Source organism: Meriones unguiculatus, chromosome 2 (assembly GCF_030254825.1).
Source record: "Meriones unguiculatus strain TT.TT164.6M chromosome 2, Bangor_MerUng_6.1, whole genome shotgun sequence".
NCBI classification, from domain to species: Eukaryota; Metazoa; Chordata; class Mammalia; order Rodentia; family Muridae; genus Meriones; species Meriones unguiculatus.
In genome coordinates this window covers 18,225,375-18,247,474 of record NC_083350.1, presented here as the reverse complement: position 1 = coordinate 18,247,474, position 22,100 = coordinate 18,225,375, and the positions used below count along the sequence as shown (strand labels likewise).

General features: G+C 39.2%; 1 protein-coding gene across 2 annotated transcripts in view; it reads right to left on the bottom strand.

Annotated features, from left to right (window-relative positions):
- Positions 1–22,100, bottom strand: part of Dcc (DCC netrin 1 receptor) — a 1,165,274-nt gene that overhangs the window by 46,548 nt on the left and 1,096,626 nt on the right. For both annotated transcript variants that reach the window (XM_060377064.1, XM_060377065.1), the window contains exons 24-25: positions 18,919–19,145; positions 12,189–12,305 (exon numbers count right to left, since the gene is read on the bottom strand). In XM_060377064.1, coding sequence (XP_060233047.1) covers positions 12,189–12,305; positions 18,919–19,145 — 344 coding nt within the window. The remainder of the gene's footprint in view (positions 1–12,188; positions 12,306–18,918; positions 19,146–22,100) is intronic.

The window sequence follows — 22,100 nt, the reverse complement described above, 5'->3', positions numbered from 1 at the left end:
CCTGTCCTCCTAGCCAAATGGCTGGATTACATAGGAAAAGGCAACTGGGGAAGGAGCAGCTCAGCCCAGTCCATGGGCTGGAAAAGCTTAGGGTAGGGGCAGGATATGTGAGGCAGGAGGTCTCTGTAACAGAGACCAGTGGACGGAGAGAGCATCTGGCAGCCAGGAACAGGTTTGGTATGTTAAATAGGCACCTCAGCCATTTGCCAGAGTCTGAGACCTAACATGTAGAACATTCTAGTCTATTCTATTAAAGTTACCTTTTTACAAATGATTATTCAGTTATATTCTAATACAATCTCTGGATTCAATGTGCCTATGTTTGCACATTACCCAAAGGGAAGCCTTTTCTTTTTAAAAATCACATTCTTCACTATATTAATAAGGTCACTATTAAACAAATTTTAGTTTACTACTGTACCACGATACAGAAGAGTTGTCTTCTTTTTTGGGGTGGGTAGGTCATAAAGCAGAGGTCAGAACAGGGAGAACTGGGAAGTGACTATGATTGAGACATAGGATGTGAAATCCCCAAACAATCAATCAAAACATTATGTTGGGAAAAAAAGACCCTCAACCACAGAAATTAGTGATGTTCTCATGTGACTGTTGGAACAGAGAATTGTAGATACTAGTTCAAGGATAAAGCTAAGAAATACAAACCCTTGCTAAAGAAACTGCCTCCTGTGCATTTCCTAGAAAGATGATGGTGAATAGCAAATCAATGGCAATTTTATACAGAAATTAAAGTTGTACCAAAGCACTAAAACTGTTAAATTTAAATATAGAGAGGCGGGGGCTGGAGAGATAGCTCAGTGGCTAAAAGCACCGACTGCTCTTCCAGAGGACCAGCACTCGAACTCCACCACCCACATGACAGCTCAAATCTGCCTGTAAGTCCAATTCCAGGAGATCCAACACCATCACACAGAAAGAGAGCCAGACAAAACATCAATGCACATAAAATAGAAAGAAATGTACATCAAAAAATTGTTGAAATGTAGAGGGGAGATGCATAGTTTTTCTAAATCATTTTAGAAAGAGCTTTAAAGAGAATTTGAGAATAATAGATAATAAAATATCCCAATAAAGTTACTACATAGAGGAAGTTGTGATTATACAAACCAAACATGCTGACAGTCTCTAGGAAAAAAAAAGGCAAACCTAAAATGACAGAAACTTTTAACAAAGAATAAGTGTAAAGTCAGATGGAAGCCACAAAAAAAGGGAGTTACAATTTGTTATCTTTGTGTTTCTCAAAGAATAGTGACAGAAAAAGCCTCATTTTTCTGGTGAGCAATAAAAAGAAGTTTCTGGAGTAGTATTTGTAATTTTGATATCTGAGCTCACTGGAGACTTTTGAGGTCATTGGTTGCATTATTTCATGTCCTTGAGGGAATAGTTTCCATAGCAATACTACTAATAGTAACAGCAGTAAAACCACAATGAAAGCATTTCTGAAGAAAGGACAGAAAGTATAAAATTTGTTTTTTTATGCAGCTTAAAATTGTAGTGTCTGAAGTAGTCAATTTTGTTCTTCTTAAAATCTGATTTATTGATCGAACAACCACTGATCAGCCATTAATGCTGATAGGTGGCGGGTAGTTAATTTGCATTGACTTTTTTACTTGTTATTGCTGCAGTGGTCATCTCCTTAGATACAGACAGCATCCCTCCCAGCACACCTGCATATCTTCCTACCGATATTTTTAAATTATTTTAATACTAGAAATAATTTATGAGCAAATAATGAACACTCCATTTGAAAAAAAAGGGGGATTTAAAAGGGACTTGTGGTACAAATAAATGTGGAAAGAGAAATGAAAACACATCAAGAAGCCATAGCATCTTCATAGAGAAACTGAGACACTCAGAGTGACTGAAATTACATTCTAACGCCCAATCTTTTAATGGCTGATGATGTTGGCTTTACACTTAGGCTACTGACCATGGTTGAGAGATTTTACAAACAATAAAAGTTTTGATAAATAATACATTTAATGTGTTTTGTCTGTCAAAATGCTTATTGTCTTAATTCCTGGGGTAGACTAAGACGTTCAGTAAATTGCTGCTTTTGTTTTAAAGTGTTTTGATCATTGTTTTTTTCATTATTCAGAAGATTTTTAATATGTTATTGCATTCTGTTTGTGTGTGCATCTTTGTGTAGGTATGTATATACGAGTGCTGGTGCCCAAGGGAGCCAGAGCAGCAGATTCCCCTTGACCTTTAGTTACAAGCTTTTGTGAGCCACATTATGTGTATGTGCTGGGAACTGAGTCCTTTTCATGAACAGCACAAACTCTTCACTGCCAACTCATCTCACTAGCCCCAATGGTTTGTCATAGAAGGTACCAGAAGTTGTTGACCTTACTCGTAAGACAACTGGGACAAAAATATCATCCCAGTGGGAACCTGGGAGTCCACATCAGTGACATCAGCTACTCAGGAAGCTGAGACTAGAGGACTTCAAATTCAAGGCCAGTCTGGACTATGGGATGAGATCAAAACCTTTCTGGGCAATACTGTGAGAGCTTGTTTCAAAATAAAGAAGTAAAGAGAAGACTGTGGACTGTGTAGCTCAGTTGTAGTCTGCTTATCTTGCATGCAGAAATCTCTGGGTTAAATCTTGTGTGTGTATGTGTGTGCGTGTATAAGATCATATGAATTTTAAATAAGTTGAATAAAATATTATTTACTGTTATTTCTTTTATTTTGTTACCACAAAATATTAGTTTTCAGAGACAGAAGCATTTATACACTTGCACACATATGTATGCATACACACACACACACACACACACACACACATACACACACAGAGTTTCCAGCTTTCACTACACTGCTGTGTTTATGTACAACAGCTCAAAGAGTAATACCATCTTTCGGTTTCAACAAATCTCTACTCTGTGGCCAAATATAACAAGAAGTCTCTTCTGACACAGCTTGCTGGCAACTGAATTTATGTCTGACACCAATGCACAGGGAGTTTTTCAAGTAGGAATTTCCTCACCAAATACATAACTCCATGAACAGGCACGATGTCATTTGGAAACGTTTACAACCATCTTTAAAATGTTATCACTAAGCGCAACTTACAGGAACTCTAATGTGAAGACTTGAATTTAATGCTATAAGTTTTAAGAACTAAATGCTCTCTGTATATTTCTCAACATGATACATGACAGAAGTGAGAGATTTGCTTAAGGAAGAGAGGGGGAAATACAACAGTAAAAATAATATGTTCGAGGGAAGGAGCTTCAATAAAACTATTTCTCATGCTGCCTCTTTTTATGATAATGTTTCTGCAATGACCTATATATAATCTGGTACATTTGAACATTCAGTGTTGATTGTCCTGTTCCAACCTACTTCAGATGTTCAGATATTCATTGATAATAAAGTATCACAGATGGCAATTGCCGGCATACACTCACAAATGCCTGTTTTGTTGTTATCCTGAACATGTTGGCAAAAAAGCCAAATACTTGTGTTCAACTATCTGGGTTTGGTATGGAGCTTTGCAACTGGTTAGTGAGTCTTACATGCTATATCTAAGGAGATACCCATCACCCATGCTCTGTGGTACCTTCCTTCAGGTTCTCCATGTATCATACCGTGTTTGACTGGAAACCAGGAGATTTGTGGCAAAAGAAGTGCTTGCCATTTTTAAGACTAGGCTAGGAAGATTTCTGTTTTTCTTCCACCCTTGCACACTCACCCACTCTCTCTCGGTCATTGCAGGTAGGTCTGTTGAAGGCATGTGTCATGTCTTGAGGTGATGCCAGCCAAATTATGGGAGAAAATATTGAAGTAGAATTATGGGGTTGGGATCCTTAGCCCAGCAGTCCGTGAGGAAGTCCTAAGATGGCTTTTGTCTCTGAGCCAGAATCATTTAATTAAACTTTCTTACTTCCTGACACTCAGAAAAAATAGGTAAAAATGAATGAATATCATTTTATGTGGGTATTTAGTATAGATGATACTATATCAACTTAAGCAAATCATTTAAGATATGCTAGGTTCCTCAGCTGTGAAATGGAGAGGGTATCAATACCAATAGTCCAGTGCAGTTGTAATGGTTCAGAGGTTATCCACAGACAAGTGTAAAAGAGTGGAGTCAGGAGTTACAGATGTAAACATTGGTTATAGTTACTAATTTTCAGGCCTTCAGCATGCCCATCACAGACTGGATTTAGTATAAATTAAGTGCTTTAAAAAAAATCTTGCTTTACACTTTTAAAAGGAGCACCTTAGTGAAGATGTATGTTTTAATTCATGTTTGAACCTGAAGGCCTTGTGACTACATGCGATTTTGAGGGGAGAAGGAAAAGCTGTTTCCCCACTGAAAGACAAACACTAGAATTAGGATGACTAAACCAAACCTGGATTCAAAATCAGGGATTTTCATTTCTGAGCTAAGGAATGACTGTTTTTCTAGTTGTGGCTGGCCCACTCCTAGTGCACTTTTGACACTTTTTACAAGGTAGGATATGCTATGGAGCCACTGGTAACTGTCTGCCACAAAAAGTGTTGAGACGTAGTTACATCATAGGGTAATGTAATCTAAGGCCCCCCATCGTCTCCCACAACCTTTATGTTTTTCAATTAGGAATTTCAACTGAGGGGTTTTCTTTCCAATATGGTATTGCCACAGATTTCTAAGAGTTTTGAATATAGGGATATGTATCAAATGGGGATTGATATCTCCAAATATAGTAACTATAAAATTACAGATCAAAAATAAAAAGGCTTCCCAGTTCATTTTAAATATCACAGAGGCTGGGTTCTTTGTCCTGCTATAGGAAACTTCTTCCCCGTGTCTATTTGTGTAGGACCAGGTCTTTAGTGATGCTGTAGACAGAACCAATAGAATTCTATTTTGGAAAAATCTCATTTTTTTCTTGTAGCTCTATTTCACTTTTCAACAGCTTCTCCAATTCACTGTTAGTAAATTGTGCAGCTAAATGGTGATGGAGCTGGAGAGTAGAGTCTCTTGATGAACGTTCTAGAAAGCTGAGAGTCACTAAGTGGCCCCGAAGCTATCATACAACAAAACTGTAGGACTTCCTTTGTCTGATTCTTTTTACTATACCCTATGCTATTTCTGAGGTACCTTTTCTTATATTAAAGGTTCCTTTCCATTGTGTTTCTTCTAAAATACTCATATGGAAAGTGAAAACATGAAAAAAATTGAAGATTTTGTCCAACAAATTGTCTTATATTAAAACAATAGAGTTGTATTACGGATGTGATCTTACAGGTCATCTGCTTCAAACCTCACTCTTCCTAGACCCTAGTCCCCCTCTACTCCAAAATTTAAGAAGAAAGTGAGTTGGAAATGACCACACGTATAGTCACATCCCATTGTACAGTTCTAGAGATGTTAAAAAAAAACAAAACAAACAAACAAAAACCACTTTCCCACTGGACAAAGAAGGTTGCTTACCTCTTCTTCCCTAGTTGACCTCAGGCTGCATCAAAGATTACTGGTGTTAATGTTCAGAAGGTCACTCCCTAACCCTTGCAACATTTGGGACAACTCTAAAGGTTAAGCCTTATTCAGCTAAGACCATCAGTAAACAGTATCACAAACTTAATTTCTCCCTTACCACAGTCTCACAGAACTCACTCTTACTAGTATTATTCTGGAAAGTCCCCACTCATATGTCTTTGACTTCCCATCTCTGTATTAACAGTCTGATTGCTGTAAAAGCAATCACATGATACTTCTTAATCCTGTAAAATTTTAGGAAATTTATAGCTAATCCTCCTAATTTGGTGCTATAACTACTTTCCATCTAGTAGAAATGACATTTAAAATACTACTTCAACTACTGTAAAAATTGTTGCCTTATGCCTAAATGTTATGGGGAGAGACATGATCCTGGGGAGCCAACCATTTGAACATTCAGTATGTTTTCACATTGTAGCCAGTGGACTAAGCTGATAATTGCTTGGGGGCTAATTTGTAATAATGACACCTAGTATTTTCAACTAAGAGAGGTGTACTTTTTGAGGAATAAGTATATTTTGCTCACCCATAAAATTAAATACAATTATTTATAACTTTTTGTTAAAACATTAAACACAATATAAGATTAAATTGTTTTATCTAATAAGTATTTTTTTTTTTTTTTTTTGCCAGCACGGTATGGTAGTTTGAATGATAAATCTTCCTCTAATGATTAAACATTTGGTTTCATGTTGCACGTCTGTTCGGGGAAGGTCACAGAAGAAACTTGAGGAGGTGGAGCTTTGGTGGAAGAAGTATGTCGTAAGGGTGAAAGTTCTTGAAGTCTTGTACACTTCAAGTTTCTTCTCAGCCTCCTGCTCCCCCATCCTGTTGCCATACCTCACCTAACATTAGGGACTCTCTCTTTCTCTCTCTCTCTCTCTCTCTCTCTCTCTAGATCTGTAAGCAAAAAAATCTCTTGTATAGGTCAATTTTGGTAATGGTGTTTTATAATAATTTGTAACTAATAAACATGGTAAGAAATGTGAAGAGAAAAAAGTAATCTCAGGAAAAAAAGATTTGCTAAGTAGAATAGCAACCATCTTGGCATATGCCTAGAAATTGGAATAATGTTATAGTTTTTTTTTTTTTTTAAAAAAAACTTGGTAACAGAGTTTAAAACTAAATAAATTCAAGTAAATGCAGAAGGGCCACCAGTAAATATATGTACTGTTCTGAATGAATTCACAACTCTGCCAGAGGTCCATCTTACAAATTTTAGCATTATAATGTTATCTGATATTTTTTGTCAATCACAGTAGATGGAAATAGAATATTTTATTTATCATATGCTTATAAATTTGTTCTCAAATTGACTATGGTCACATAGTGAAGTAATTTCCTTTTGTTGGATATAACTTCATGAAAGCTAAGTTTGCAGGCAATGAGTAATGAGTCAATGTGACAGTATTTAAAAGAATATCTAGTGGAGCTCCTGTCCTCTCCATGTCTTACTAACTCCCCCTTTTTTCATATGATTCCCTGAACTCTGCCGAAGGTTTGGTTATGAGTCTCAGCATCTGCTTTGATATGCTGCTAGGTAGAGTCTTTCAGAAGTCCTCTGTGGTAGGCTCCTGTCCTGTTACTTGTTTTCTCCTACTTCCAATGTCCATCCCATTTGTCTTTCTAAGTGAGGATTGATCATTTTACCCCAGGTCCTCTTTCTTGTTTGTCTTCTTTAGGTGTACAGATTTTAGTATGTTTATCCTATCTTATTATATGGGTACAGGGGTCTTTTATAAGACTGTTTCTCCAACCAAGGACCATGTATGGATATAATCTAGAACCCCTGCTAGCATGTAGCCCATGGTAGCTCAATATCCAACTGGGTACCTAGTAAGGGGAAGAGGGACTATTTCTGACATGAACTCAATGGCAGGCTCTTTGATCTACCCCCACCCTGAGGGAGGAGCAGCCTTGCTAGGCCACAGAGGAGGACTTTGCAGCCAGTCCTGAAGAAAACTGATAAGCTAGGGTAAGATGGAAGGGGAGGAGGTCCTCCCCTATCTGTGGACTTGGAAAGAGGCAGGGAGGAGATGAGGGAGGGAGGGTGGGATTGGGAGGAAATGAGGGAGGGGGCTACAGCTGGGATACAAAGTTAATAAATTGTAACTAATATTAAAAAATAAAGAAAAAAACAAAATAAATAAAAGAATATCTATGCTGTTGTGTCATTATTTCTCACTACAGTATAAGCTACCTACGGAAAAGCTGGACCATGCTAATCATGGTGATTCATGACTTTCTAAACTGATACGTCTATTACTTTGCCATCCAGAACAAGAAAGAGAATATCAGTGGAAGCCTTTGCGTTGCTCCTTACCGTCAATCATAAACTCCTTTCAATGCAGACTGCCCTTGGGAGCTCTAAGACCACAGATCGCTTCCCTTGTCTTTAAACTTTACAAAAAATGAGCAATGCACACCTATTCAGTTTTTCTTTATGACTTCAAAAACACCGTGTCTTTGAAGTGCTCCATATAGTCTTATCACTTTATTCATTTACGGCTGTTATTGGGTGATATGAATACATTGTAGCACATTTGTTCATGGTAACAAATGCGCTGCAGAAGAAAACCATCTTTGATAACCATATACATGCATTTATACAAAATTATCTTATTTGTACTTATCTACAAAAGTTGAATGTACCCCCGAATGGAATAAATTGACCAATACATCTTAATAAAATTTTGAACTATTTAGTAGCTTGAAACTAGGTATATGAAACATTAGAAAATTAAAATAATAATAGCAAAGTCAGTTGTGGGTCATTGTGGGGGTCCTATTGGTGGAGAATTAAATACTAAAAATAAGACAAGATTTGTTATATTAGGCAAAGAGAAACTCAACATTCTAGATACGAACATGAATCAGAAAAAAATTCATAAAATGAGCATAGGATTGACACCAGGATCAATTCCATGCTCATAAACTTGATATGATACTTTAAAAAAACTATTTATTTATTTTTTTTCAAAAGGAGGTTGTTAGTGCCAGTCATGAAAGCCATCTTTATCTGGGAAGAATCATTGTATCCTAGAGATTCGGATCATTTACAGTTCTGTACCAGAGGATGGCCCTCAAGCAGTCCAGGGCTATTGCCACTGTGTGCAGCCAGGACAGTCTCAACCCATGATAATACTATGAGGACTAAATAAAACTATAATTATTAAGCCTTTACCATGTGAGTAACAATCAAAAGTTCTTAATATTTATTAATTTCATTTGATTTACCTTCCTTTAAAACTCCATTTATTCATAGGTAGAAACAATTTCAAATGACTTTAATACACCGGAAAATTTACCAGATCTTCTCTTTATTCTTGATTAAAAAAAAAAAAATGAGACCTCAAACACTAATCTGTCACAAGCACAAGGGTAGCATTATTTTAATTCACATAAATTTTCAGTCATTAAGGTGACAAATATTTAGTGAGCGCCAATTTTTGCAAGGTGCTAGGCCATACAATATGTGAATATGAAGATGAACTAGGCACATTGCTTCCCTATTGCGAAATTACTCACAAAGTGTTTAAGAAGAGAGAATTTTGACTTGAATACCTAAGCATAGATGGTAGAACTCCTTGTAATAGTGTCACAAAGTGTTATAAACACTGCTGTTCAAATATGAAAAACTGAGCCATCATTTCTAGTTGAAGTGCCTTGAAAGGCATTTATCACATCATCCATATCTGTTCTGATGTTTGAAAGCACATAAAACTTTGTTGGGTGTAGCTCTCTGCTGGGTTAGCCATCAGTCTTGCTTGGCGAGAGCTTAAGGTCTAACAGGTAGGAACACTCTCTGATCTGATACATTGATGAGTTTGTCACACTGATTGGCCTGCTCTTTGATTACCTTCCCCTGAGGAGGGAGCAGCCTTACCAGGCCACAGAAGAAACATTGCAGCCACTCCTGATGAGACCTGACAGACTAGGATCAGAGGGAAGGGCAGGAGGACCTCCCTTATCAGTGGACTGGGGAGGGGCACAGGTGGGGAAGAGGGAAGGTGAGATTGGGAGGGAAGAAGGGAGGTATAGGGGGATACAGAGTGAATAAACTGTAATTAATAAAAATAATTTTTAAAAAACAACACAAAAAATCAGAAACAAAATAGAAGCTTGAAAGTAGCGTTTCTGGTGAGAGTAAATAATGGACAGCGCTGCCATTTCTGGAAACCAGAAGATAAAACTGCTCCACAATCCATTCTTCAGATGTCGAAAGGGAATTACTGAAAACTGAAGTCACAGATTTGATCACAGCTAAGGGATCTATTAGCTATCTGGAGAAGCTGAGTGCACAGTTGATAAGAAAGTCCAGGTGGGTTCTGGGAAGAGATGAGGGTGGAGATAGAATTTAGGATCATCCACATTTGTATCACATTATGGCCGTAGGCACTGTTATTTCAGTGGTTATTGTCATAAATAGAGCCAGCTGCTCTAAATAGAAGCCCTATCTCACTCTGAGTCTTAGAAGTCAGGAAGAAGAGGAAGGAAGATGAGAAGGGTTGGCCAATGGTAAGGAAGAAGAAACCTAGATAGATTCAACATACTACAAATCAAGGAGAAAATCATCTCTGTGTGTGTATGTATATTTTTGTGTTTTCTGTTGTTTCGTCTCCCATTCTCCCTGTCCTCCCCAACCCAACACAGGAATTTAAGCCATATTTAGCTGAGAGTTGAGTATTTGGTAAGATAGCCTTGATAAACTGCCAATATGGCCATATGAAATATATGAAATATGGCCACTGTGGTAGTTTAAATGAGCAATATTCTCCAAAGGCGTTTGAACACTTTGTTGCCTTTTGTGGGTGCTATTTAGGAAGTTTGAGGGGTCTGACTTCCTGGGGGAAGCATGTGACAGGCTGTGAGTTCGTGGATTCTTTCTGCTTCCATTTTGCTCACTGTGTTTTGTGTGTGTCAATGGACATATGATCTTTCAGCCTCCTACTCAGACCACTTGTGGCTATGCCTCCCTGGCCACTATGGACTCTCACCCTGGAATGATAAGCACAAATAAACTCTTCCTTCTATAAGTTGCTCCTCATCACCTGGTTTGATCACAATAAAAGAAAAGTAACACTGCAGATACTACAGTTTCAGTAAAGAATGAGTTATGAAGACACAATCAAAGCATCAGAAAGAAAAATATAAGGATACTTTTATATCTTCTGTCCAAGTGAGTGCTGGAATATTCATTGGTGGTGAAAACAATATGGGTTAGGACAAAAAGTAAATGTTTACACGCCCACTGCAAAGAATAGTAAGGAGGAAAGTTGATGGGAAAGAGATAAGCAGAGTAAAGTCACGCAGGAGAGATGGGGCTAGCCACACAATCCTCAGATAGTCACATAAGCACACCAGTGGGAATGGGCACAATGACAGGAGTGTCATTTTCTCAACAGTTCTTTCTTTGGTGATATAAGAACAAGACAATGGTGGTGATAGTTATTATTTCCATTCTTGGGTTATGGTGTTGGTGACTGAAGCCAAACCTCTATGCCTGTTAGGCAGATATTCTGAACAACACCCCTAAGTCTAAGGAATATTAAATAGTTAAGAATAGTTAAGACTGATGAGCAGGTATCTAACTCAGAAAAATCAGACTGAGTGTGACATTCATCTTAACATATGAAATAACAAACTGTTGAAGAAATGCAGTAGCATTTCCAGATGAGTGCTAATCTCAGACTTGTGATCCAACATACCCAGAAGGCAGCTGGGCATTGTTCTCCAGACACATTCTATAGCTAAGGGCTGAGGTATGAATTGGTGGCATTACTAATTTGACTGTGGCTGCACTTGTGTTTCTTTTTGAATGAATAAAGTTGGGAAGGAGGAGCAAAGCAGATGAGGTGTAAAATGAATAAAACAAAGGAACAATGAGGACTATGGGAGATGGGTGCAGAGAGATTGTGGGGGAGTTAATGGACTGGCAGTCTCATATGCACACGCTATTGGCATGGGGCAATAAAATATGTGAGAAAAAATATTAATAAGGAGATAGAAAGAAGAATGATGGAAACTGAAACCATGAGTTGCTTTAGTGTGACATGGAATTGATGAATTGAGGTGGGAAGGAGCCAGTATCATTGCAGGTACCATAAAGAGCTAACAGTTCAGGGAATCAAATGGATTATCTGCACGAACAGTGTAATTACCAAGATTGATCATGGAGGTAATTGGAAAGGAAGTGATCCCCAGACGCCAATTTCCTCAGTGAAGGTAGGAGGGATATGGAACCCTCCAAGAAGGAGGGTTACTAAGTAGCTGTCTGATTACACGTGATTCAGTAGAGCTAGGTTGTGAAATCATGAAGATTGGACACAGGAAAGCAGGAAAAATTAAGCTATGGTGATGATGATCGAATCAGATCAATGACATCAACGGACATTTCAAATGTCCTTCTTAAAACAGAAATTCTTATTATTGAAAATGATTTCTGGAGTTGTAGCTCTCTGTTTATTAACAGTGATGATTCAAAGATATAATTACAGAGTAATGACCATGACTGATAATTATAAATGATAGGGCTTGTGATAATCTTCAGTTATTCTTAATCACTTGTAACAATCACATAAAAGGTAATTATTTCAGGTGATTTCATATTTATAGAAACAAGGCAATCTGAAAGCATTTTAATTTCTTTTACATTTTGACACCAAATTATACTCACCAGGATTGTTGGCCTGGGCCTCCATGGGAATCATGAGCTTGGCCCTGGTAGCCCGGCGTGCTGCAAGGGACCTCTCCAGAGTGGACATGGAGCTCCCTGCTTCCTCAGTGTCTTGACCTAAAAAATAAATTAATTAATGATGAAAAAAAATATGCAAACAAATATACCTTCTAAGTCAAAAAAGATCCTATACGTAAGTGATTTGATTTTATACTTAAAAGACTCTACTGTACCAGAAAATCTCGTAGATTTGATAAAAGTACCATGATCTAAGAGCAACCAGAAGCAGAAAGACACATATGGTATATACTCACATATAAGTAGGTACTAGACCTATAAGATAGGATAAACACACTAAAAGCTATATACCTAAAGAAGATAAACAAGAAAGAGGGCCTGGGGTAAGATGATCAGTCCTCACTTAGAAAGACAAATGGGATGGACATTGGAAGTAGGAGAAAACAAGGAACAGGACAGGAGCCTACCACAGAGGACCTCTGAAAGACTCTACCTAGCAGTGTATCAAAGCATATGCTGAGACTCATAACCAAACCTTGGGCAGAGTGCAGGGAATCATATGAAAGAAGGAGGAGTTAGTATGACCTGGAGAGGACAGGAGCTCCACAAGGACCTAATATATCTGGGTACAGGGGTCTTTTATGAGTCTGTTTCTCCAACCAAGGACCATGTATTGCTATAACCTAGAACCCCTGCTAGCATGTAGCCCACAGTAGCTCAGTATCCAAGTGGGTACCCTAGTAAGGGGAACAGGGACTATTTCTGACATGAACTTAATGGCAGGCTCTTTGACCTTCTCTCCCCGCTCCTCCTGAGAGAGGAGCAGCCTTGTTAGGCCACAGAGGTGGGCATTGCAGCCAGTTCTGAAGAAACCTGATAAACTAGGGTCAGATGGAAGGGGAGGAGACCTCCCCTATCTGTGGACTTGGAAAGGGACAGGGAGGAGATGAGAGAGGAAGGGTGCAATTGGGAAGGAATGAGGGAGTGGCTACAACTGGGATATAAACTTAATCAATTGTAACTAATATTTAAAAAATAAAATAAAAAAGAGAAAAAAAAATAATAAAAAGTACAAAGCTGGAGGCATCATCACACCTGACCTGAAAGTACGCCTCAGAGCCACAGTAGGGAAAACTCCCTGGCCTGTGCTATCAGCAGAAAAAACAAATATGCAGACTAGAATGCAGGACCCATAAATAAACCCACACAGTTACAGCCACATGACTTTTACCAAAAGTGCCAAGTGCATATGTTGAGGGCTGTTGGTGCACGCAAAAAACATTAATTCTAGGAAATAATGGAAAAGGAACTACCTGTCCCCTGGAGAAAATCTGGTATCTAAAAATTCAATAAAAAAATATCTGGGTGTGGCTGTGCACACCTGCAATTCCAGCACTCAGGAAGGCAGAGGCAGGCAAATTTCTGTGAGTTCAAGACCAGCCTGGTTGTCAGACAAGCCTAGGACAGCAAAGATTACACAGAGAATCCTATCTTGAAAAACAAACAAACAAACAAAAAAAAAAAAAACAAAAACAAAAAATCCCTCAAAAATTGTAAAAATGCAATAAAAGGTGAAGAGAAGTATGAAGCTGACAAATATCTAAAGGGAAAAATTTCCCAAATTTAGCAACAGACATTATATCTAGAATTTTGAAAAATATAAAAATTTATAGCAAAATCTATGCCAGACACATCGCTGATACACTCTTGAAAAATCAGAGACAATAACACCATATTTTGAGGCAGTGAGAAAAAGCAACCTAGTTCATGTATAGTGATGAGCTGTGAATGAGAGTGGGATTCCCATCAGCAACCAGAGAGGCCAAAGAAATGTTAGAGCTTTCTGATGCTGAAAGATTAAGTAACAAAACTGTCAAGTCTCAAGTGAGCCGGTGATGAAGAAGTTGCCATAGTAAACTGTACTTTAAAATTAATTGTGAAGTCAGATTATTTTATGATAAAATAAATTAATTTTGTGATAAAAAGAAATTATTTTCTTCCTGGCACTTTAATGCTGATGGAATGGCAATTCATTTTCTATAAATCAATATAAATAATACAGGAATCTCCCAAAAATTGGAAGAAGAATAAGCAATAGGAAATATACAAAATCAATTAAATTATTTTCTCCTATTTAGTATTTAAAATAATGTTTAATAAGTGGTACTAAAAACAAGAAAAGTATCTACTACGCATCTTAATTCTCACAAATAAATAAATGAATGAATAAATAAGTAAATAATAAAAAAGTAATTCTAGATTCAGAAGCAAACAATTCCCTGGTTTTCAGATAAACCATTCAATGTTGTTAGGTGTCGGTGATTTTATATTTCAGATTTTGAAGCTACATTTTAATTCTATAAATGAGCTGTTTAGGATTATATTTGCATACTGAGAACTTTACCAAAATCTGTTTGCGCTACAATTTTTGAAGCATAGGGTTTTTTGTTTGTTTGTTTGTTTTGTTTTTCTGTTTAGAGTGTGTTAGCTTTCTACCACTGTAACAAATACCTCAGATAATCAACTTACAAAGAGAAAAGTTAATAGTCTTACAGCTTTGGAGGTTTGAGTCTGTAATTAATTTCCCTGTTGTGTTTGCACTGTGGAGAGGCAGAACACTATTTCTAAAGCAGGTGGTGACATAAACCACAGTGGAAGGGGAGAAAAAGAGGAAGGGCCTAGATCCCAACTTAGCCTTGGAGAGCATTTTTCTAATGAACAAAGACATCGTTCTGCTAGACCACACTTCTTAGCTTCCCAGCACTTCCCCCGGTCACCAGCTACCAAGCATAGAACAAGCAACAAGACACTTGACCAGCACCTACCTATCCAGCCCAAAGCAGGTAACAATGTCTGGGCATTCTAAGGAGGATAGTGTATATATTATTCAGCTTTGGTCCAAACAGGGTTGGAAAATTTACATAAAACCTTCAGTTAACATGTATATAATTAAAACCAAAAGATAAAAGTTAAGTTTTAAATGAGGTTTTTCGATAAGCTTAGTGTTCTTTCTAAAAATCAAATAAACAAATGTGCCAATGTTGAAATATACTTTTGTATGCATGAGATATGAAAATTCAAGATCAATTCTAAGGATTTTCCGGCTGGGAGTTGTAGTGGGTTGCATTTCTAGAAAGCAAATTCTGTGTATAAATATGGAGATAAAGCAGATCCAAACTATTGACTTTCTTTCTCTTTTAAGGAGAGGAGAAAACCTTGAAGCCCGTTATGTGGAGGAGAGAGCCATCACTGCATCATGACTTCTGCCATAGTGGTTACTATAAAGCACATTACTAGGACATTCTGCGTGTGTGGTTGTGGGAAAAGCAGTTTTGTTTAAGCCAACTATGGACAAGGGTACAAGGGATAGAAGAAATGAGAAAGGAAACAAATGAAAATTGTTATTTAATGAAAAACACTCTATATTAATTCAGCTGGTGGCAAATTCACTTCTCTTCTTGTAGCTGAAATGCAAATATTGTGTACGATTTTTGAGTTTATTCAGAATTAATTTTATGCGCAGAGAAGAAACTAACATCTTCTATAAAATTACTAGAACAAATCATTGAAAATTTGTACTTTTAGCACAGATTTGAGGGTTGGAGGATTTTCAGTCCAACACTCAAACCCAGGATTAACCATAGTACTACCTGTGTAAGATCCAATACTGTGTCCCCACTGTACTGACTATGTAACCTACAGTACCAGCCATAGAAATGACAACAGTAAATTACAGTGTCACGTAACCCATGACACTGACCATGTGAACTACATGGTGGTTCCCAACTTGTGGGTCATGACCATTTATGGGGTGGGGTCACATATCAGATGCCCTGCGTACCTGATATTCACATTACGATTCAATACAGTAGAAAAGTTACAGTTAATGAAGTAGTGATGAAATGATTGTATTGTTGGAGCGTCACCACAACATGAGAAACTGTATTAAAGGGTCTCGGCACTAGGAAACCTGAGAACCACTGAACTACTGCAGTGACTGTGTAACCTACAGTACTGACTATGTGACTTGAAGTACTGACTATGTAAACTAAGTACTGACCAGGAAAACTAGAGCACAGACTCTGAAACCTACAGCTCTGACCATGAAACCATGGTGCTGACTATGTGCTACTATACTACGTATTAACTAACTGTACATACAAACTGTACAAACTGACTATACTAACCTACTCTACTAACTTTGAAACAAAGTCTTGACTATGTAACTTACAGTATAAACTACAGTCCTTTCCTCACGTGGTTATCAGAAACTTTAGCATAAACCCAGGACAGCGCTTTCCCCCAGCACTGAGGAATTAGAGGAAACAGGTCCACTGGCTACGCTGGGACTTTGAGGCATGCTTGGCAAACATGAAACCCATTCTCAAACAAACAAACAAAACATTAAAAAGGAAAAGCAAAGAAAGAAGTCCAGAGTTCCTTTCCCTGTAAGCAATGCTGTCCTTATGTTGAGGACAAACAGACACCGTGTTCTCTCTGGTTCTGAAACAAACAGTCACTGCTGGGGTCAAGACTCCCTCTGCTCTTATTGAGAGGCATAGAACTAGTCTAACTGCTCCAAGGGTCCTCTCAGTAAAGAGATAAGGGGGGTAGTGGTACACTGGAAGTCCTTGAGAAGCCTTCTTTAGACACAGAGGCAACCCCTGCCCCTTGCACTGGGATGCAAAGGCATTCTGCTGTCCCTGGTGCCCAGTCTAGAATTAAGCTGCAGGAAGAATCCTTTGAAAAGTATAGGGGTTCCTGCAAGAAAATTATTTTTCCTTTCATTCTACAGATGGCGGGAAGCCTTTCCTAGCAGTGAGCTTGCTGACCTCTCATGTGTCTGTCTAAACAGAGTGAGGGGCAACAGAAGGGACAAGGTCCACAGAACTGTAAGCTCTCTTACGGTTTGGTCTTGGCAAGGACGTTGGAACTTCTTGTGGCATACAGGATGTCACTCAGGTTTGAGTCCTCTTACAGAAACGGCCTAGATACTTTCAGGCAGAAGGGACACACGAGTTGGCAGGGCGAGCCATAAGCTGATAGAGTTGTGAAATGGAGGAATTCCACAAGTGTCTGTAAAGAACTAATATTTGTGTATCAAGAGAGATGCAGCAAATATGGACGCTACTTAGGAGATCTCCAAAGAGAAAAGCTGTGAAGATTTCCAGGAGTCCTTTTGATTATTCTTCTTTTTTATGGGATCTCCTTTCTCTTGTGTGCCCCCGTGAATGGAAAGGGGGTGCTCTGTGGGTTGGCTCTTAAGTGTTACTCAAAGGTATTAAAGACGTGGCTGCCAGCTGGTGGGGCTACAGAGGTGTGAGAAAACATTTAAAAGGAAGTGAAGTGGTTGGAAATGTAACTTTAGAGGAGAACTTGGGAAGCCACTCTCTTCTTGGCTTTTCTCATCTTCCTGTCTGGCATTAGGTGAGCCAAACTCTTCTCTCATGTACTCCCACAATGACTGATGATGCTTTTGTGGACCCAAAGCAATAGGGCCAGGCTACCAGAGACTGAAAGCTCTGAAATTATAAGTGAGAGAGTCTTTCCTCTTCATAGTTCAGTTATTGCAGGTATTTCCTCTATATTAATAGAAACCTGGCTAACAAGCATGGAAATGCGTAAAGGTGATTCTGAACAGACTAAGACCTTCCAGCACCTTTTTTACGTTCCAGTCTTCTTGAAGATACTAGAGGGTCGAAGAATGTATTATAAAGCCCAGTGTCCGTATTCAAAAGTCTAGTCAGCAATGAGGAAAGAGGACACATTCTAGATTACAGTTTTCAATATAAGTAGGATGCCTTTAAATCGGCCAGAGATGCCATTCAAAGACTAGAAGAGGAGCATCCAACCAATGCTGGGAAAAAAAATCACTGACTAAAATCCTTGTTTTAGAATTCTTGAAATGACAAAGTATAGTAAGCCATTTGCACATTAACATGACAAAGACTTTCAATTTAAGTTAAGAAGTGTGGCCATTAATTTAGCAAGTAGATTCAATGCTTTTCTGTTGATCATCCTACCTGCTATTATACTTTTAGTAAATAAAGATCAGATACAATGACCCCCAGAAAACAGTGTATTTAAGAACCACTTTACTGAGTTCTTAATGATCGCTGGACATCAGTTATTATGCTGCAGTCTATTGAGCAACTGGCACTTCCTTTATTTGCCTCTGCATACTAACAGCTTTCAAACGACTGTGTCCGGTGAGGATCACATCTTAGAGTGACTGGAGATGACAGTTGATCTCCATGTTAATTAATATCAAAGTAATGATAGTTTTTATTCTTTACGTACTCCTAATGCTATTTTTTTTTCAAACAGTGAATTGACATGAACTTTAGAATCATCTTTTAATGATCTACAGAGACTGAGAAGTAGGAAAAAGTATGGCTAGCCTCACACTGTATTGCATTAACAACAGTTTTATACAAGATAAGCAAATATGATCATTTCAGTTAGGTTTTTCATGCCAATATTTCCCAGCTGCATTATTGCTAAACTATAAAAGCCTTCCAGAATTGTTGTAATCGGAGAAGGCAGGCAATGGGATGATGGAGGGCACAGATGTGTCAGGAAATTTTCATCAGCTGGTTTTAATTGATAAATGACACAAAACGGTATGCAAAGTAGCAGAATATATCGCGACCACAGAAAGAGAGCAGAATCCCCCAGTGGGCTTCTCTGATGCCAGGGCGCACATTGTTACCTGAATGGGAGGCACTTTTGCTTCCCATCTGGGATTCTGACTGGCTGTGGCTGACTGGTGTGAGGTCTTGGCAGCTCTGGATGGGGGAGTCCCTTCCTGCGGGGTCGGTTCCTGCGGGCTTCTCGATATTTTTCATTTCCATTTCTTCATGATGTATCCAAAGATCAGGAGGTCTGAGGTCCTTCTGACTGCCCTTCCTCTTGCTCACACTGTGGGTGGTCCGTTTCCTATGTAACAAAGTGAGAGAGCAGATGTGAGTGCTTCGGTCCCAAGGTGTGTCCTCTCTTTCCTCAGTCAGCTCAGGTCGCAAGCAGAGCAAAGAAACAAAAGGACTCCCAGGAGGAATCAGATGAAACCCCAAAATTGGCAGTCTTGTCCTGGCTGTCTTTCCTCTTCTCCCCCAGAGCCTCAGCACATTTCTAGGAGATGCTATGCTGAATCCCCAGGGTTCCAGCAGCCTGCCAGAAGCCCTTCTCCAGCTTCAGCAGCTGGAGATTCATACACAAGGTGACAATGGGTTAGAGGCAGCCATATGCCAATCTTTGGAGGTAGGCATAAGGTACCTGACTGCAACATCTGTTTCAGAGATAAATGAACCAGTAGCTTTGAAAGGGCAGATAGAAATAAAAAGGCCAGAATTTGTGCCAACAGCTAAGAACAGAGCTTAGAGGAAAGTCTATGGCTCAGCTGTATAATTTAATGTGCAATTGGGACACTTGCTGTTTGAAAACAAAAGGCCACATGAGGACGTTCCTGAGTGAATAAAACACTTTGCCTTGGAGTCACTGAGCATCTGTATCCAAAGATGTCTTTTGAAATTAGAAGAGAAAGATCCCTTGTCTTGAAACGTATTTCAAACTTTTTTTTTTATTTCCTTCAGTAAGATTTTAGCTACCTTAAATGTAATACCTTTTTCAGTGAATATCACCTCTTGAGGTTACTGGGGCTCAAACACTCTCATTGTAGAAAATAAAGGATCATGGTGCTCACACTAGCCATTCTCTCCAGCAGGGAGCCATACATCTGTGGCTCAATGGCTAAGTCTACCGTAACCTGTTTTGTAAATAATGTTTTCTTGGGAAGCGGTGGGTTGATGTGCATGTGCGCTGTAGTGGGAGAACTGAGTAGCAGTGTTTGTTAAGTAACCAAGTCAAACTAATCTCGTGTGTGTGTAGGTGTGCACAGGGAGGCGGAAAGTCCACCATTGGCGTTAGTATTCATCAAGCGCAGTCTACCTTGTTTTTGCACCAAGGTCCCGGTAATCACCAATTAGGCTAGGCTTGTTTGCCAACAATCTCCAGGGCTGTGTCCATTTGGCCCTCCCAGGGCTTGAACTAAAGTGCTTGGGTTCTATATGGATGTTAGGGGTCCAACTCAAGTCCCCATGTCCACGCAGCAAGCACTTTCACTGTGCCCCGAACAAGCTAATTGTAATTTAAAAATTGCAACCTATGCAAAACTATTAGAAATGACTTTGCCTTTCCAATTACCGACTTAAAAGCTTTGCAAATATTTTCCAATTAATGTTCAGCGGTACAATTTATTGAAATTTCTCAGCATTCTTCTCTGCCTTTCTGAAGTATGCTGATGAGGACAGGAGACAAAGAACTCTGAGACTTAATAGCTGCTTTGTGGTTTAGCAGAGAAATAAGGTGTGTTTACTGCTCAAACGCCTTCTCAGCAGCTCCCTGGATGGAATCATGGTGGCAGCCCCACATGGTCTCAAACAGTGGTTGAACTTAAGTCCCAGGTAGCTTTCTGGTGTCTGAGGCAATAATTATTGGCTTCCATTATATAAATCCATTGCCCTAAACTACCCTTCTCAACAGACCCGAGATGCTCACGGAACTATACACTGTCTATGTAGCCCTGGTGCTGTTATGGAAGATTCCTCCCATTGTTAAAGTCAGAAGGATCACCGTGTTGTCTCTCAGACTAAAGTGCTAAATCACTTCAGCATCCCCATGGATATCTTTAGGGAAGTACCAGTTCCCACACTCAGGATGACACCATGTGCTTCCCCATGGTACCTCAGCATTTAAATGACCCGTGGAAAAAATATATTGATCAAAACTTTTTAGTGGGACCAGAGAGATGGCTCCGTTGTTCAATGCACTTGCTGATCTTCCACAGGACCCAGGTGTTCCTCCCTTTCCCCTAGTCAGGGAAGCACACAATTGCCTTAATTCCAGCTCTTGGGCTTCTGATGCTCTCTCTGGCTTCCCTAGAGACCCGCACACAGCCTAAGATACAGACACATGCACACATACATGCACGCATGCAAGCAAGCAAAATCTTAAAATCTTTTCTTTTTTTGTGTGGAAAGCAAGGTGAAATGGGTCAGGCTTCTACTCCCAACATTTAGGAGGCTAAAGCACGAATAAAAATTGGCTGAGTTTCAGGGCCCCTTATACTGAGTCAACATGCCTACAATTGAGACTCTTTTTCAGAAAAACATACAGATATCCAGCATTTTTATTTAGTTTATGAAACCAATAGTAAATCTAGAATTTTTTTGGCCTCATGCTTAAATATATGCCTTGTTCAACCGTTCATTTACCAACCCCTACCACTCTATGGCATCACAGCCTATGTCCCTAGTCTCCCCTAGATTTAAAAAGTTACAAATCTGGGGGAAGGCAGCAGCTTTTTGTTGGTTGCGAATCATGAACTCAACAGGGAAGAAGTTAGGATTCTTGATAAACGCAGACAGCATAGAGTCAGGCCTTTCCTCTGCAGCTCTCAGCTGATCCGCTGGAGGCCAGGGAGATCCTGATGCTCTTCTAACCAAGTTCGTTTCCTGTTTGTGCGCGTTTTCCCAGTGGCTGTCTCACTCCTCTTCCCACCATGTCTTTTATTTTTTTCTTTTTGTTACAAGAGAGGGGCCTTCTGCTCAGAGATTTTCCTCTCCAGCCTTTCCACCTGCACAGAAGCAGGTGTGCCATAAACCCAGCAGGTGCTCAGAACTAAAGTTTCTGAAATTTGTCTTCGAACTCTACAAAGGGCCGCTGTCACCCTGACCTTCTGCCCATCTGTTGTCTCCCTATCTTAATGGCTGAAGCTATGGAAGAGCTCAGTTCCCTGGTTTCTGCAGTAGAATCTTTATGAGATAAATGCAGACAGGCCTGGTGAACTCCTTCTGCAGTGTGGCTCAGCAGCCCAGCTGGAGGTGCCCACTTCCT